Consider the following 18,925-nt stretch of genomic DNA (forward strand, 5'->3'; position numbering starts at 1 on the left):
TTTTTTCTTTCTTCTTTTATTCATTATTCTAAAATGTAATGAATATGGACTGGAGAAAAACTTTTTTTTTTTTCCTATCCTAATACATAAACTATGCATTAGGATAGGATGGCCTATTCAGGGATTTGCTTAGCAAGCATTTTCCCATTGATTCTAATATTTTACCAAATATCAGTAACACATATGCTTTTAGCCAGTAAATCAGGTTCCTAGCATTTTTTTCATCTTACAAATCCATGTTCCTGATCCTTTAAGATAGCATTCTGCATTCAAGATAGTCTGGTGATTTAAATGAATAAAAAAATCAGGATTATCTGGGAGGGAAACCCTATTGCTGTACTTCTGTATAGCCTGGTTAACACAACTTTGGCAGAACAAACTCCCCTTTAATTTCAGGAAATGTTCCTCACGTCAGCAATGAGAATCAAACTCAGGTCTTTTTTAAGAGGTGCATGCTACATGAGCCTTTCAACTGCACAATTGAGACACTAGCAGAGTATTATTACGACTCACCAGAAGATGATCGTTCAGACAGTCCCAAATAGAATCCTGTCCTGCAAAATACTTGATCTCCTCTGCACTTCTTTACAAAAATTTCAATTCACTTCTAAACTACTTTAGAAAAATTCAAACTCAAGAATTCAGACATTCACTTGACCTTGAATATTATTTCTTGTATACTAACGTATATAAGTCGTTTTATTAGTAAAACGACTTTTAAACTGACTGAATTCTACCTTCCTTGATATATTTTTCAAATTTTACACAAGGATAGGGGAGGTATAAGAATCAACTAAATGGAACTGACACTGGCATAGGGAAGTTTTTCCATCCATTAATAAAGAAGATGGTCTCTACTACTCCCCAAATACCAAAATATAGTAAGTATGACTATATTTCAATAGCAAAATCTTAATTTCACTTTAGTATAATTAATACAGTATTTATTATTTTATTTATTTATTTTTTACATGTTGTGTATTACTATATTACAAATTTATGGTGCAGCATGAATTTATACACAGGCAATATTAAATTCGAGCTAATTTAAAATTGCCTTTTAAAAAATTGAAAAATTTTGCAGAAGTCTGTCCATTAGGAATATAAAAATATTTGATAATTCAGATAAATCATTTCTTCTCATTAAATGAAAACATCTCATCAAGTTCTTCAACTTGCTTTAAAGAGACTGAACTTTCTGCAGATGACCAATCAAAATTTTTTCTGGCTTGCTTCCATGTTTTGCTGGCATTATTTTCCCATCCAGTTTTCAGGAGAAGTAGTGTATAATTGTAAATGGCATCCAAATTCCCTACCAACAAGAACATGAGTACTATGTAAATTATACATACATGAAAACATAAAATATGTATTCAGAGATAAGAAAAAAAAATACACTAAATGGATTTATAATCAAAAACATTTTCAAATAAGTAAACACTTTTTTATTTCTTCAATTATTATACAAAGGCAGGAAAGTGACCTTCAAGAAAAGTTAACAATTAATATGATAAATATCATCATCATCATCAAATTCCTGCCATGTACCCTCAAGGGGTGTACAGGATATGATAATACTACATGAAAAATTTACATCATTACTAACTTCCTAAATATCAATATCAATATATATATATATATATATTGATATATATCAATGATAAATATCAATAATATAAAATATTTAATGTTCAAAATAAAAGATCATGCATTGCCAAACTAGAAACAATTTACAACACTTTAAAACCAATAATTCCTACTTTTAATTAACAATAGAGGTTTGAACCCTTATCAAGAGTGTCATAATCAGGAGAGTATGTATACTGCACTTCCATCAGCTAAAGTAACATAATGCATACTATTGAAGAAAAGATGAAGAAGTGATGTGAGAGAGACTTCTAAATGGCGAGGGGATTTTAACAGATTAATACAGGGAGGATTATGTATAGAGTGGGGGGGGGAAAACAAGAGGCTCTTCCTCTGGAAGCTGGGCAAAAGTTTAGTGAACAAGACAGGAATAAACCTTTTACATGGAGAGTGGTGGATGATACTGTGCGTTGCTATTATGGATAAAGCAACTAAAGTGTCTCTGCAGGATGAAATGATCTGAGAGGAAAAAGAGTTTGGCATCAGTTTATCAGGAGTACACTGTATTAAGAGTACGAATGAGTTTATGAGATATTATGATAGACATGTTGGTAATCAAGTGAGACTTCTCAAAATAAGTCTAATGGCTCCATAGGGGTCTAATCTGCATAACATACTGGTAAATAATAATACAAAAATTTATCTCCGTGGATTATTAATTGTATTTTTAAATATTTGCTTATACTAATTGATATAAACAATTAATAATGTAATAAAAATTTGGTTATGAAACAAATATATCAGTACATAACACTTAAATATTGAACACATTAAATTTTATAATAAAAATGTAAACACATCCTATTAAAAAAAAAACTATATACAATAGCACAGTTAGTCGACACTAAGTCAATACAGACGAAACCTTTTGTTTGGAAAGACCTGGGTTTAAATCTCATCTAGGATGTGAACAGCCTACAGCTTTTTAACTGTAGGTGACAGCCAAATCTCATATGGAGATTGCAGGTTTTTTTTCCTGGAAGCTGGCCAGTAGAACACATGTAATTTACAGACAAAAGAATATTTATAGGCTAACTGCCTTATCCTCAAATTATGGTTATGAAATCCAAGGACACCTGGAAGTTCATGAGTACTTAAGTGTCTGTTAGAACCACTGATGATGATATGTGTATAAAATAACTGAAGAAATTTAATGACTGGAAGCTGAGAGATACCAAAATAGAAAAAACTATTTATTTTGAACACATAACTAGTTCTAGCTTCTTAGAAGACTTCATAACATGAAAAGAGAATAACTATAAATTAACTTACAATAATATGCATTGCTGACATTTGAAGGCATTCTGGATGCTCTGGAATTGTTGAGCATGTTCATGCAAGCTTCTAGTCATTCAATTTCTTCAATTATGTCATATAGCCACATAAATCCATTGCATCAAATAATAAAATAACATATAGGTATACTGTATATTATTTAGAATATATATATACAAGGGGGGGGGGGGAATTGATAAGTTCTGATAAACACCTAGAACAAAAGTGATATTAAAGCAATTGATATAACCACAAGAAAGAACATATCTTAAAACCCTTTAACCTCCCCATGTTTTTATCAAATTGTAATAATTTGCAATTAAGAAAAATAGAAGAATATAGGAATAATAAGAAGATATTTCAGAAATTTGAAGAAATCACAACTTTTCAGCATGCATTTGCATATCAATTATTTTCACTCTCATTCCTAATTCAATAATCTCTTTCTTTCTTTTCCAAACCAGTGTCCTTTTCCACAGATTCAATCCAATTATCTTTTTCTATCAGCTTGCAAGTAGAATTATGTTCTCCATGTCAGGGGACTAGCCTGACGATGGAATAGTTCAGTGGTAGGGCTGCTACCTTAAGGCTTCTGAACTAGCCTTCTTCTTCTGAATTTAAACCCATAGGAGGAATAGGGTATATTGAAGGGGGAAAGAGTAGATTATAGAAGAATTATAGTAAGGTTTATAGAGAGGGCATAGTTGTAAGGCCAGAAATGAAAAGACCCCATGGCCCTCGAGTACTCTAATAGCATAAGGATCATAAAATAAGAAGAGTTGGCTGATAAGGCCTTATAGGAAAGATTAAAGTAAGTGGATCTTCCTCAAAGTAGAAGAAGAAGAGGACAGATCCAGCTAGGGGGTCCATGGAGTGCCATTTCCCTTACAATCAAGATGATTGCCCCTTATGGCCTACAAGTCATTATTCAGTATATTCCGAACCCCCCCCCCACACACACATGGTGGGCTCCCCTATCCACCACCCAGGGGATGCGCTCTCTAGGGGTTACAGGGTTTCACCCCCTCTTTCTCCTGTTTGTTAGTGTCTGCGGTCTACAAATTCTCAATCTGTCTTCATATTCAGTATTCCACAATCCTGATATTATTTTTAACACTCTCCTTTGCACTCTCTCCAATATATCAGAATCACAACGGAAACCAGGAGACCAGACATGTGCACAATCACCCACATATAATACACAGCCTTTCTGCACAATCATGTGTAGAAAGGCTGTGTATTATATTGATGGCACCACACTGCAGGAAGCGGATGAGATCCGAGATTTGGGAATGATGGTAGGCAGCAGGCTTAAGTTTAGATGGCATATTGTAAGTGTTGCAAAGGCTGCACATCATAGTGCTGCTATGATAAGAAGTACTCTAATGTGTAGGAATAAGGAAGAGGTTGTGCCACTGTATAAAGCAATGGTCAGACCACACTTGGTCTATTGTGCTCAGAATTGGTCACCTGGTTTTCAGTGTGATGTGGAAACATTGGCGAGGGTCAAGAGAGATGACTGACTAAGACAATATCAGGACTTTGGAATGCTGGCTATGGAGAGAGGTTAAAGAAATGTTGGCTGCAGAGTTTGGTGGATAGGAGGAAGAGAAATGATATGATAGAGACATTTAAGTTAGTGAGGGGATTTTACTGGATTAATCCAGATGGGATTATAAAAAGAGTAGAAGGCAAGAGGGAGAAAAAACCAGAGGCCATCTCTGGAAGGTATGTAACAGTGTGTGAAGAGTGGTGTGAGGAGTAAAATTTTTACATGCAGAAATGTCAGTGAATGGAACGCATTACCAGAATGTATTTTTAATGCAAGAAGTGTTAAGGATTTTAAGATTCAGTATGATAAATCTGTTGTCAGTTGAATGAACCTCCCACAATGAGTCTCCATGGAGGGTGCAATAATAATAATAATGATTTTATATATATAATATATAAAATAAAGAAACAAACAAACAAAAATTACTGAATTTTGAAAGTTAGGTCATACCTGGGTGAATAATAAGAGCTACTCTTAAACAGTGAGCAGCATCCTTTAATGAACCATTTTTAATGTAGAATATTGCCATGTTATTATATACCTGTGATTCCAAAACTGCAAACATATTTATTCTACCATCTTTATCTGTAAGAGTTTGTATTTCTTCTGAAAATGTATCTAAAAAAAAAAAAAAAACAGTAAAAATAAGTATATTTCTTTCCTCACAAATTAAAGAAATGTTTATATAACAATGATATATCATGAGTTTCTCATTTTTAAATAACAAAATTTAAATTTTAAATACGATTATTAATCAAATAGTTATTAATAAAATACATCAAATTTTTCATTTTCATCCATTTTCCACTGCTTGTTAAGCTCAATGTCACAGACAAGTAACTTGGCTTCTTTGAAGCCTGATTAATGCTCTTTTAGGGCAGTTAACCTCCCAACCGGCTAGGACATCTATAGACGTCCAAGCTAAATCTGGATACAATTCAGACCACCTGTTGAAGGAACATGGATAAGAAGTGCAATTTGGCAGTCATGTGTTTTAGAAGGTGTGATAATCCCTCATGTTGAAGAGAACACTTAATCAGATTATCTGATGTTCAGATGCGTCTCAGTTGCCTATAAGAAGAAATACAGTTCCTTCTTATTTTTTTTATTTTATTTTATTTTTATATAAATTCTTTTTATTTTTGTTTTCTCTTTTTATTGTACAATACAATTTTAATGCCAGGACAAAATAAAGATCCTTGCATAGTTTCTTCACTTAAATATTGCCTTACCTTGGACAACCAATTTCATTTTAAAATGTTTTGCACTCATTTTTTCTAATCGCTTTCTCGACAAAACATTTTCTTTGTTCTTGAAGAAATTAATTCACGATAATTTTCCATTTTGTTATTTTGATTTTTGTTCAAAATCATATTTCGATGAATACTTCCAAGATTTCCTGAAGGACATGCTTGGGCGACTTTGCTTTATAGAGAATAACATGAAATTCTTTAATCATATCACTAATTTTTTTCCTTCATATCGTAATCTACTGTTCTTGGCATTTGCACCTTCTTGGTTTCCCTGTATAATTGGTCATTACAAAATTAAATTAACAGTTATGGTTTAAATTGATATGTATATATTTTCTGCTAGTTCAGGTATTATTTTAATGTAATTTTAATGTAAAAACCACAGTAATAAGTATTAATAAGTAAATATTTCATCCTAAGTATCATAGGACATTGTCAGTACAGTTAATTCAAACAACACTAGGAATACCATACAGTTAAGGTGCATGATTACAATGGAATCCCAATATGTGTGCAGTAGTGTGTTATAGAATAAAATTAATATATATCTGAAAAAAAAAAAAGATTACATTAAAATAAGATAACATATATAAAAATTATTTTACACAATTTTGTATGACAATTTCCCATACTTTAGGAATAGCAAGAACGTCATTATGGTTGGTTTAGATATGGTCTGTGAAGTAGCGCTTCAGCACTTTCTTTATATATTTATATAAACGTTCATGTTTATATAAAGATCTATGTACAAGTTTGGTCTTTTTTCAATGGATCCTGTGGTTTGTGTTTTCAACTCCTTGTTGTGCGAGGCCAGATTTCTGCGGTTTGATAAGACAGATATGGTCTTGATGTTCTGAAATGCGTTTATGAACAGATCTATCTGTCTAAAAAATTGTTTCTATATTGTAAGTAAAGTGAAAGAACAATCAGTGCAACTGTTCCACTGCACTGATTTGAAGAATAAAAAATGGAAAATTTACTATTATTAAATAGATTCATTACAAAGGCTGATCGGTGGTCATTTCAGGATTGATTATTTTCGCACATGAAATTCGTTTCAATTTTTGGGAAGACACACAATAAATCAATTGTGAGGCAAAAAAAGGTCAAATATCATAGGACAGTAAGGGAAACTCCAAGTAACACAGTACACATAAAGGCAAGTGACACAAAGTTCACTCACCAACAGTTAATCCACTAATGGCTCAAAAACAGCTGTAAAGGGATTAACGGCAGAGGGAGGTAATGGCATGATAAAAGGTAGCATGCTGATGAAGTTTTAATCCATGAAAACAGCTAGGATAGTCTAACTATTTCATCCACCTCAGCCAGTTGGGAGGTTAATCCTATATTTATAGTATATTATGGCTGTCAACTGAATGTGTTCTTCTGGCTGGTTTACTGTTTTAAAGAAAAAAATTTTCCAGGAGGAAAAACTCTACTACCTCCCAACCTACATATGAGACTGCCTAACTCATTTTAAACTGAAAAGCCCTGTTATTACTTTTTTCACCTTGTAAACAGGATTTGAACCCAGGTCTTTCCAACCATGGGATATACTTGAACCATATGAGCTAATGAGGCTCCTTAATTTAGTTTTAATATCTGAATTTCTAAAATGCCTTCTAAAAGGCAATCAGATTATCCTCTTCTATGGGGGGGGGGAACTGAAAAGTTATGATAAACACCTGAAGACACTGATTTGTGCAACAAGGTCCCCCCCCCCCTCAGAGGATTGCAAATGATGCAGCAGTGTTTTAACAAGTGCATAACACTTCAGGGGAATATGTAGAATAATGTGTAAGTTACATAGATCCTATGGTTCTACTTCAATTCCTTCATGGTGATTATCATAACTTTTCAGCACACCCTTGTATCCCAAGAGTGAACTGGCGATTGTGAAATCTGTTGATCTTATTAATAAACTCCTGTAAATCTATAAGAGAACCTTGCCAAACTGCAAGGATATCATCCACATATCTCTACCATCAAGAGCTTAAGAAATATGTTATTAAGAACCTGTTGTTCAAATCATTCCATAAAGTAGTTAGCAATTTATTAAAGGTTATTCTGACAAGTGAAACAGCCAGAGCTTGTCATAATCACCTACCTTGCAGGTCCAGATATACCCCTTCTTGACAAAATATTCCTCATGTTTTACAGTCTTCCAAGTCAAGACCACATCGTAATGTTCACAAATTGGAGGCAATATGGCCTTGGTTATGGATAACTTTTCTGATCCTATGACTAGGTCCAATACTCTCTCATCCCTAGTCACCTCCATCACAACTTGCCTCTTAATGTTTTGCATTCAGAAGACGTGACTAATATCTGAATTTCTGTACCAGAGAAAAACAATTTTGTTGTGCTTTCATTAAGTACTCTCCCGAGCAATGAGTTTCCATAGATAATTTTCTCCTTAACTTGTTTTTCTTGTTTGTTTGCTCAGTCATTATTATTACTTCAGACCACCTGCCTCTTTCTCTTCTCAGCCCTGCTAATCTTTACCACTTCTGCAATTTTTCAATTTCATGCTTTGTCCTGTGAAGGATGATTCAAACTAGCTACTTCTTTATTCATAATTGGACCACATGTTTATTAAGATAAATATCAATAAAAATATATATATATATATTTTTTATTAAAAAAAAAAAAAAATTTATTTTCTGCTAAACCACAGAAACCTATGTCTACAACTAGCTACTTCTTTATGTCCATTTTGCTCCCCTCTATTTCCATGGCTGCACGTTCAACATTAATTCTGATATTTTCCATCCTACCATCAACACTAATACTATCCACGCTACTAACATTCGCCCCATTCTTGTCACCTAATAAGCACTCATTTTTGAAACATTTAATACAACTATCTCTCTGTCTACAGTTTCAATTTCTTCCACATATCCTTTAATTTTCGTGATATATACATCTTACACACTCCACTGCACAAAATCCTGTAAATTCAAATCACCTGATGTGGTCTTTGCCACCATTATTTTATCATGCAATGCACACAATACACCACCTAACCAAAATAATTTAGTTTGTTATTTATGACAGATGTCCCATTATCTTTTAGTGTCTTTAAAATATTCCAAGCTTTAAGATCTTCCACAACCAATGCCTTAAACTCTGAATCACTTTGATATTTTTTACTGGAATAAGGATAGCCATTGAAGTTCAGTGTCAACAACATGCAACACAATGTAATTTCTCACAAAACAATCTTACTTCATTTACTTACTTGACCCAGATCTCCAAACAAGATCATATTTATCTTTTTAGGATAATCTACAACTTTAGCCTTCCCTGACATAAACACATCTATATATACTCTTCAATTTCTAAAAAAAAACTTCAATTCAAAAAAAAAAAACTCAAGACAATACCTCTATTATAGTGTTACAAGTATAACACCATAAACTCAATATTAGGATACTGTTCCTGCATTTGGAGTAGTACACAAAAAAAAATTCCTAAAAATGCTTCATGCTATACAAAAGAGTGCAATTCAGTTAACTGACAATCCCTATCTCACAGACTCACTCGATGCATTTTTTCATGGATATTCTATTTCTGCACTATGCTTCTTATATGGACATTCTTATGGGGGAGGCAGCCAATGTTCCTCATAACTGGCATTCTTCCCCTTGCCTTTAAGCCCATGATAGCATGAGAACATGCTGGCTAACATTCATTTACAGTCCATTTTCAAATCCTCTTATCATCCTCTTTCGTTTCATCTGTATCAGTTTTCATGCTATTTTCCCCAAAAAAAACTTCCAGATGTTCAAGAAACAACAACAGGTTCCTACTTTCTTCACAATCTCTGGTCCACACAAGGCATTAATGTGCAATTACTATGTATGATTGATATAAGAAATTTAAAAATATATATAAATTTTAAAAAGTATGAATTTTTATTTAAATTATAAACATAATAAAACCATACATTTATGCTTATTAAATATTACAGAAATATAATATGCATTTAATTTATAATAACTATTTTAATCGAATAAATCATAATTATGATTTTAATGAAATAATTAAACATTTTCAGGCCCAATATATTGCTTGACAGTACTGACTTGCATCCATCAATCTATCCATCATAGTAGTCACCAACTATCACTATTATGATGCTGATAAGTAAAGTGCTGTTAAGTATTGGTATTTGTACCTATGACTAATAAACAACACATTGCGACTACTGTCAATTGCACTGATATTTAATAATAATGACAGTCTAAAAATAATAATCAGTTAATATATACCGAGTGATCCAAAAGTAACAGAAAAAGTAAAAATTCAATAATTTGAAAAGTATAGACAGTAGAATGATGTGGTTTTCACAGAAATGCACAGAAAAAAATGGGATTTTTTTAATAACGAAAAATTTTATTACCAGAATAGTTACATTTGCCACCGATAGGTGGCGCTTCAGTTGTGTCAGTAGTTTGTGCAGTGGCGCAGCATAGTTCGCAACGCAGCTAGGATTACAAATGTTCAATGTGACGGCCATCATTCATAAGAATGGACATCAGACGTGGCACGCCACCCTGCACAGCATCGAAAAGGGTTTCAGCTGTAATTCCTGTCACATGATGGCGAATAGCTTCTTTCAACATGGCCAATGAAGTCGGCCGATCTCTGTACACCTGTGACTTCAAGTATCCCCATAACCAAAAGTCACAAGGTGTAAGGCCTGGAGATCTTGGTGGCCATTCGTGCTGGAAAGAGCGACTGAGGACATGGTCATTGCCAAATGTTGATGGCAGCAGGTGCTGGACAGGACCTGTGATGTGCGGAGGTGTTCCATCCTGCATGAATGTTACACTATGGAGTGCTTGCCTCTCTTGCAAGGAGGGAATGATGCTGTCTCTTAAAAGTGCTGCATAACACTTGCCTGTGACAGAAACAGTTCGAAATGTGCCGCTGTGGACTTCCTCAAAGAAAAAGGGGCCTATAATTAATGACACAGTGAACCCACACCATGCTGTCACAATCGTGTGTGGGTTCTCTCTTGCCCAGATGCGGCAGTTGTGTGCATTTACACTTCCATTAAGCGAAAAGTGCACCTCGTCAGTCCACAGGACATTTGACAGCCAGTCCGCATTGTTTTCCATCTGTTGAAAAGCCCAATTTGCAAATTCATGACATCTCTCGAAATCGGTTGGTTTCAGTTCCTATACGTGTTGGATTTTGTAAGGATACCTCTTTAGGATGATCCTGAGTGATCGCCACACAGTCCCGTAAGAAATGCCAGTTCATCTTGAAATTTCACACACACTACATTTCCCCATGTGCGGAAGCTGCCGATTGTGTGTCGGTCTCTTGTTCGACCTCATGCACAACTGCAATAGTTTTTTTTGGGTCTCCTGCTTCTTGCACGTGCTTCCAAACTGCCAGTGTCTCAAACCTTTTCATCATAGCTATCAGTGAGGAACAAGACATCAGTCCCTTTCCACTTCTAATACCCCTCATTGAATGATAGGTGCGCAAAGCCACACTTGCACATTAGGAGTTCTGATAGTACAGCTTAACTAAAAGTGCTTTATCTCGTAACGATAGCATGCCTCACCTTGGCAGAATGTTTAACTTCGTAATAAACGTTAAATGCTGAAAGTTTAACTTCAGTATTCACTATATCTGAAATTTACATACCTCACGGTTTAAGTAGTGACAGGTAGCAGCTCCGGGACTGCTACAGTACCACCTGTCAGTGACAAATGTAACTATTCTGGCAATAAAATTTTTCATTATTAAAAAAAATCCCATGTCTTTCTGTGCATTTCTGTGAAAACTGCATCGTGCTACTGTCTACACTTTTCGAACTGTTGAATTTTTACTTTTTCTGTGACTTTTGGATCACCCGGTATTTATTGACTATTATTGTTACTTGTTTTTTATGATGTTGAGAAGGCCTGAAAAAGACACCCTTTTTAAAATGGTATTAATAAAAAGGCCACAACATGACCTTTTCATTAATACTAGTTTCGGAGGTTTTTTAGAAACTGAAAAACTCCAAAAAATGGGTTTGTAAGGAAATGGAAGAGGAACTGTGGCAATATTCATGTAATATGAATTTAATTCAAAACTATGGCATTTATATATTCTGCTTAATTAGCAGTCATTAGAACATTCAAAAAGAGAATTCATTTTAATAGCAAACCAACTGTACAGAGATGGTGATCTTCTCACAAGTAAAAATTTGTTTTTCCTGTAAGTAAATAGCTGATTTTCCTTTAGAATTCCTTTGATAAAAATACCAATGTTTATTCCTATCTGACTGTATGTTAAATAGTGAAAATCTGATGGATTAATAAATTAAAGCAATCATTTTCAACAAATCATTCTCATCCTTATACATCTAATACTAAATTGAAATGGAATGATTTATTTAATATATTTGTCAGATGTGAGAATAATGATACTCTTCGTGAGGTAATTGCTCTTAAGAATTTATATAACATTGATAATGATAAATGTTTCATTATTCACTTAAACTTAGAGATTTTTTTTCTTTTTAATCTTTCATTAACAGCTTCTGATGTAAGAATCACATGCAAATAATAATACCATATTGTCTAATTGTATAAACAAGAGTTGCAATAACTGCAATATGATACCTTCAAGACGTGGTTTCTTAGAAGGAGGTAAAGTAAGTTTATCTGGACTACTACTCAGCTCTTGATTTTTATCATTCCTGTTTGAAATAACACTTTGTTTTAGCTTCAGCAATACAGATCTTGCACTAGAATAAAAAGGCAAACAGTACTTCAAAATGATGTGATTATTTTTAATATAATTAGCTGAGAGTTTCAAAAAATTTCATTTGATATAACTTTAATTAGAATTTGAATATGAAGATCATCACTGCTAAAGCAATGCTTGAAATCTTCCCATCCACTATTTTATGTAGTTACGAGCTAAGTACCTATCTCTAGATCTAACACTAAATACATGTATTTCCATTATGAAAAATATAAAGATAGAACTGATGTTAGTTACAGTGATCTCTTGAGAAATAATTTACTGGCTGGTTAACTGATGTATTATCAAGCGCTATTCCAGGAGTCGGCTGATACAATAACCCGTTCAAGGAACTTAAGTAAAACCATAAATAGTAGATCACTGTAGTTCAGATAACATACCTAAAATTTTTCATGATCTGCAAAATTAAAGGGAAAAAAAATGCCTTTTCCTTTGTAATGAATGGAATCTTTTAATTTAAAAGATAAAGAATGAACTGAGATACACAGATATTTTATTTGTCTGTTCAGACATCCATCATGAATGATAAACAGATGAAATAATGATGGATTGCAGTGTGTAGATGGAGAATTAAGTAGATAGCAGGTTTTGTAGTATGGAGTGCTCCATAATAATTTTTGTTAACACCATATGGAATATATGAAGCATCTGGAAAAGAAACACAATATACTAATACAGATGTATTTTTAACTGGCATAATTTTACAATAATACTCTTGGATATAGCATAATATTGAAATTAGAATTTTTCATCATTCTGGTGCACTCTGCAATTTTCAAAATTTATTACAAAGGCTCGTTTAATTTCAATACACTGTGGAATATGAAATGTCTGTATGATTTTCTATCCTCTTAGTGGAACTTACTTTTCCTATCATTCTCCAATATTTCAACAGATGATTACAGTAATTGTCTTTCTAGCATTTCAGACACCCTTACTTCTTTTTTTTTTTTTTAATTAATTTTTTTTTAAGAAAGAGATCAGAAGAATTTAGACCAATCTGGATACCAAGAAAGTTAATAAGTCCTGATATTGTAATCTGTAATCTGTTTCAATTGTTTGAAAGGTAGGTTTGTACTCCAGAGTTAAAAACTGTTGGTTTGTATTGCCATTTTATGCTTTTCTATTCTGTTGGTACTTACAGTTTGAACCTATTCTAAAGAAGGGCAGCAAATTACTGTTACTGTCCAAATGCTCTCTCTCTCTTCAATTCATTCTTGCTAAAGTAGCGGACAAATCTACTAACAGTTAACTTCTATCACCCAAAAATGTCTCAAGTAATAAGCAATCATCAGTGTATGAATTCTTCTTGCTGCTGCTGATCAACAGTGAAGCTTTTTTTTTTTTATGACACCCATTCTTGGCAAAATGCCATGGGAAAGTTTGAAGAATTCTTGATATCCTTGAGGCACTTGATTGGCACATTAGTTTACTTTTACTAGGTCCTCATATTATTGGCTTTCTTCTGACTTTTGAAAACTGCAGTGCTAGTATCGTCCTTTGGTTGCACATTATGTGTGACAGTGGATGCATCTTTATAACTAATGCTGAATTACCATTAACTTCTTGAAGTTTCTCTGTTCTTTCAGAAAGGTTTCTTGAAACTGCACTAATATTTTGTACCACAGCTAAACCTTTCAACAACAAAATTATAATATAAATTAAAATGGCAAGAAATTATATTCTTGGTTTGATCCTTTATCCAAGCGTAAACAAAGTTTGCACTTGAAGTATTTTCAAGACAGGGCAAATCGCATATAGAAGCTAATGACTTCACATCACTTGCCTTAGTATCCCATAATGCAAAGCACATATCCTTGCAGACATTTATATGCCTATGCATTATAGGAAGGATCACTACCCAAACCAGTTTCAACCTTTATTGATGTCTCATCGGTGGGAGCCAGACCCAGACATGATACCAAGGTTGAAGTAATGCAGAAGTCATATTTCTATATACGAGTAGCTGAAAGGTGTCATATTATTAAAATACTCTGGATTAGAGATAGTTGTTGGAAGTTTTTTCACTTCATCATACTATAAATTAAAGATGCCGAGAAATTATATTCCTGGTTTTATCCTTTATCCAAGTGTAAGCAAACAAAGTTTGCTTACACTTGGATAAAGGTTAGGGCAACTTGTATATAGAAGCTAATGACTTTGCATCACTTGCCTTAGTATCCCATAATGCGAAGCACATATTCTTACAGACATGCATAATGCTATGCATTATAGGAAGGGTCACTACCCAGACATGATACCAAGGTTGAAGTAATGCAGAAGTCATATTTCCATATATGAGTAGCCGAAAGGTGCCACACCTTGTTAATTAAACCAAGAATATAATTTCTTGGCAACTTTAATTTATAGTATAACCAAATAGAAAAACTTACAACAATAAAATTATAAATGATTAAAAACAAAAATCTGCAATGCCTTTTTCCTTATAGAGAACAGATGAGGCCATTTTAGTCCTATTTAGATTTGGAGACTGAGGGGAAGTTAAATCTCCACCAGTAGCTAATCACAGATAGCTGGCCCAAGGCTGTCTAAAATTATTGTCTAAATAGTGTGGATTCTATGGTTGAATTTATTGAGTTTATGGGACGAAAAGCGTGCTTGCCCATGCCAGTATTGACTAACTCAGGAGCCAATTGAAGAAAGGTTTAGAAACGTTCCTCTAGTTGGCCTAAAATTGAACTAGAGGAACGTTTTTATGAAATATATTTAAATATTTAATTAACATAATACTTTCAATCCTCAGCAATGTAGTATTCAAATAATATCAAAACCATTAGAATATATCTGCATGATTGCAGCTATCATCTAATGCTCCTGACAATATACAGGAATACCTTGTATAGCGCGGTTAATTGGTTCCAAGAAGAGTCTGCGCTACGCAAAACTGCGTTATTTGAGGTCTATTTATAAAGGTTTTCAATTTAATTTGTTTATTACAAAAATTTAGGATAATAAAAATGTTTAAAAATGAAAAAAAAAATTTTATTTTTATTAACCAATAAAATAACTAATAATAACTAAATAACAAATAAAATCCTTTTAAACTGATATAAAAGTTGTAGAAAATAAAACAAATATTGCTTCAATTTTAGCATACAGTAATTTTACTTTTTACTAAAGTGTTAGTTGAACCATCCTTGTCTCTTCAAGTACTAGATCTCTGTAGCATTTGATGGCATTATTGAGAATTTGTCTCACTTTGATGCTTCTTTCCAAATTCGGGTCGGCATTTATGAGAAAGTCGGAAGCTTCATCGATTTTTCTCACAAAAGTTGAAAGGTCAGAAAAGGAAAATTCTTCAACCATGACATCAGTGGGGTTATCTTCGTCTTCATCTGCTTCATAGGCTCGTTGTTGTTCCAACTCCAAAAGGGTTTCATCATCCAGATCATTTGAATGAGAATCAATACATTCATTCACATTGTTACAATCTAAACTTGTAAAAACCAAGATCTTTGCCCATCTGCAAAATTTCTGTTGAGATTTCCCCTTTTTGTGTTGCAAAGGCAACAAAGTCCTTTGAACAATGCGGCAAGATATGTATGCCATATGGCTCTCATGTTGCTTTGAGTCACCTCTTGCCAAGATTCATAAATATTTTGAATGGCATCTTTTATGTTAAATGTCTTCCAAAATTCACTACAAGTCCAAGAATCTTCTTCTGCTGCAGCTTTAATAGCTTGAGCAAAAGTTCGTCTTAAATAGTAAGCCTTGAAAGTAGAGATAACACCTTGATCCATCGGCTGCAAAACTGATGTTGTGTTTGGAGGGAAAAAATGAATCTTGACATTTTCATCTAAGTCAGTCAATAGAGTTGGATGGCCTGGCGCATTGTCTAATAAAAGCAAAATTTTGAAAGGAACATCATTCTTTTTACAATAGCTTTTAACTTCAGGGCAAAAACAAGTTTTAAACCAGTCTTCGAAAATTGAACGAGTCACCCACGCTTTTTTATTTGAACGCCAATGAACAGGTAAATTGTTCTTTGTAAAGTCCTTAAGAGCGCTTGGGTTTTCTGCTATGCACACTAACAGTGGCTTCAATTTTAAATCACCTGATGCATTACCTTCTAGTAAAAGTGTCAATCGGTCTTTTGACACTTTATACCCAGCTTGTGTTTTTTCCTTCTCTGCTAGAAATGTGCGCTATGGCATTCTTTTCCAGAACAAGCCAGTCTCGTCAGCATTAAAAATTTGATCATCTGTGTAGCCTTCCTTCTCAATAGGCTCCTTCAATTCATTGGGAAATAATTTCGTCAGCACTTTCACTTTCACCTTGGATTCTTACGTTATGGAGTCCCATATGCTTTTTGAAATTGTAGAACCACCCACGACTTGCTATAAAAGTTTCACTGGCTGTACCTCCTTCATTTTCGCTTTCATTTTCTTTTATTTTGTCATATAGACTTGTTGCTTTTGCCTGGATTATCATTTGACTCAAAGGAATATTTTTCTGATTACAATCTTCAATCCAGATCATTATAAGGTGTTCCATATTTTTAATTGTAGAAGATCGATTTGTCGTGATCACTTTTGACATATAAGAAGCGGTGCTCATTCCATGTTGTTTGATCTTTTCTTTGCTCTGAATAATTGTTCATACAGATGACTCATTCATTGAATTCTCACATGCTATTTTAGCAAACGAAGCGCCATTCTCGTGACATTTTATAATTTCAAGTTTCTTCTCTAATGTCACACAACTTGCGTTTTTTTTTTTGTTACTCCAAAAGTGTCTTGTTTGTTTTGTCTCTTTTCACTCATACTTAAATAATAAAAAATATTAAATACTAATATTAACGTAAATAATAAAATGCCGCGGGGAAAGAATGTGTCTACGTGAGAGCCAATCGAATAACTACTGCATAAACATGGCTCTTGACTGTCGTTTGCCCGTGAGTCGCCGGTCAGTGTTGACAATGTTAGTGTAATAATGATAAGTGTAATAATAAAAACCGCGTTAGACCAAAACCCGTGCTGTTCAAAACTGTGCTATACAAGGTATTCCTGTACTTGTTTGCTATGTTGACTTAATGAGCTGATTGATGGGCAACATCTATTAGCTAAACTATTCCCCATGCAGTTGGCCTGTTTCCATAAGCAGGGCTCTGGAAAATACTAATGGCATAAATGCACACCTTCTCTAGATGGAGGAAATGCCAACTAGACATCTAGATAGTAGATGCCTTTCATTAACCAGTGAAATGCCCTGCTCATTCAGAGCCTGAAATGGCTGTTGTCAATGTTTGATATCCAGACCAAATTCTTTGGTTTCTGTCTTCTATTTTACTTCTTTCTTCTTAGGAGCCCATACCTCTCTCTCTATTTTGAAGATATAGCAACAAAGCCAGTTCTGCAGTCTTACTGCTAGATAATGCATGGGACCAATGAACCTGAGAGCAAAGAATCAGGAAATTCTGGTCAGCTAATGAATAATCCTTCTGCTACTTAGTCTGTCTGTCAGTCATGGGCAGAGGGAGTTCAAGCATAGTGGCTACACAAATTGACAGGAATATGTTCATAAGTCTTTCATAACTCATCTATCACTAACTATACTTTAATGTGTTTAATGTTAGTTTAAGTGGAATACTATCTCATGCATTGAGAATCCCAAATAAACAAAAACCTCAACAATATTATAATTTATAATGTATTTTCAACAGCACAAAACTAAATAAGAAAAATGCTGATGTTTTGTTGGATTTCAAACCAGATCACAGGAGCATTTGTCAGTAAACACAAAGCACTACAATCAAAAGCACTACAAAAATTCAGATTATAAGAGAACTGATGTTCTTGAATAGCATCCTCTAGGCCTGGATACAGTCATCCCTCGACTTACATCTGGGTTCCGTTCAAGCCAGCAGGACGTAAGTCGATACATTAAATCAACAGAGTTACAGGGGTTCTGTAATAAGTATACTGTCATTTTAATTTTTAAACCTTGTTATAAAACTGTAGTGTGTGTTGCTGCCACTATAAAACCCCCTTAGGGGTTAGGGACTTAACCATAATAAGTATACTGTCATTTTAACTTTTAAACCTTGTTATAAAACTGTAATGTGTATTACTGCCACTATAAAACCTCCTTAGGGGTTAGAGACTTAACCATAATAAGTATACTGTCATTTTAATTTTTAAATCTTGTTATAAAACTGTACTGTGTGTTACTGCCACTATAAAACAGGAGAATAATCACCCGAATCTTCCTCCACAATCACATCTTCATTTACCTTCCCTGTGTGAATGATCAGGCTGTGGCTCTTCTCGTGTAACCTTTGTTTTTTTTTGATGAAATGGCCAACGTGCTTTGCTTATTCCTCTTCTTCTTTTCATCATAAATTTGTTCATAGCAAGCAAACGCATCATGTACTTCCATTTCTATTATTAAGTAGCGTTCA

General features: G+C 33.8%; 1 protein-coding gene across 1 annotated transcript in view; it reads right to left on the minus strand.

Moving 5' to 3' along the window:
* Nucleotides 1-984: 984 nt before the first annotated feature.
* LOC150094368 (uncharacterized) overlaps nucleotides 985-18,925 on the minus strand; it is a 157,367-nt gene continuing 139,426 nt past the window's right edge. Inside the window, exons 12-14 of the mRNA XM_090412453.1 lie at nucleotides 12,360-12,484; nucleotides 4,925-5,092; nucleotides 985-1,312 (exon numbers count right to left, since the gene is read on the minus strand). Coding sequence (XP_090268579.1) covers nucleotides 1,131-1,312; nucleotides 4,925-5,092; nucleotides 12,360-12,484 — 475 coding nt within the window. The 3' untranslated portion in view covers nucleotides 985-1,130. The remainder of the gene's footprint in view (nucleotides 1,313-4,924; nucleotides 5,093-12,359; nucleotides 12,485-18,925) is intronic.

Source organism: Typopeltis vanoorti, chromosome 22, assembly GCF_054136105.1.
Source record: "Typopeltis vanoorti isolate ZY-2024b chromosome 22, IOZ_Tvanoo_1.0, whole genome shotgun sequence".
Classification (NCBI taxonomy): Eukaryota; Metazoa; Arthropoda; class Arachnida; order Uropygi; family Thelyphonidae; genus Typopeltis; species Typopeltis vanoorti.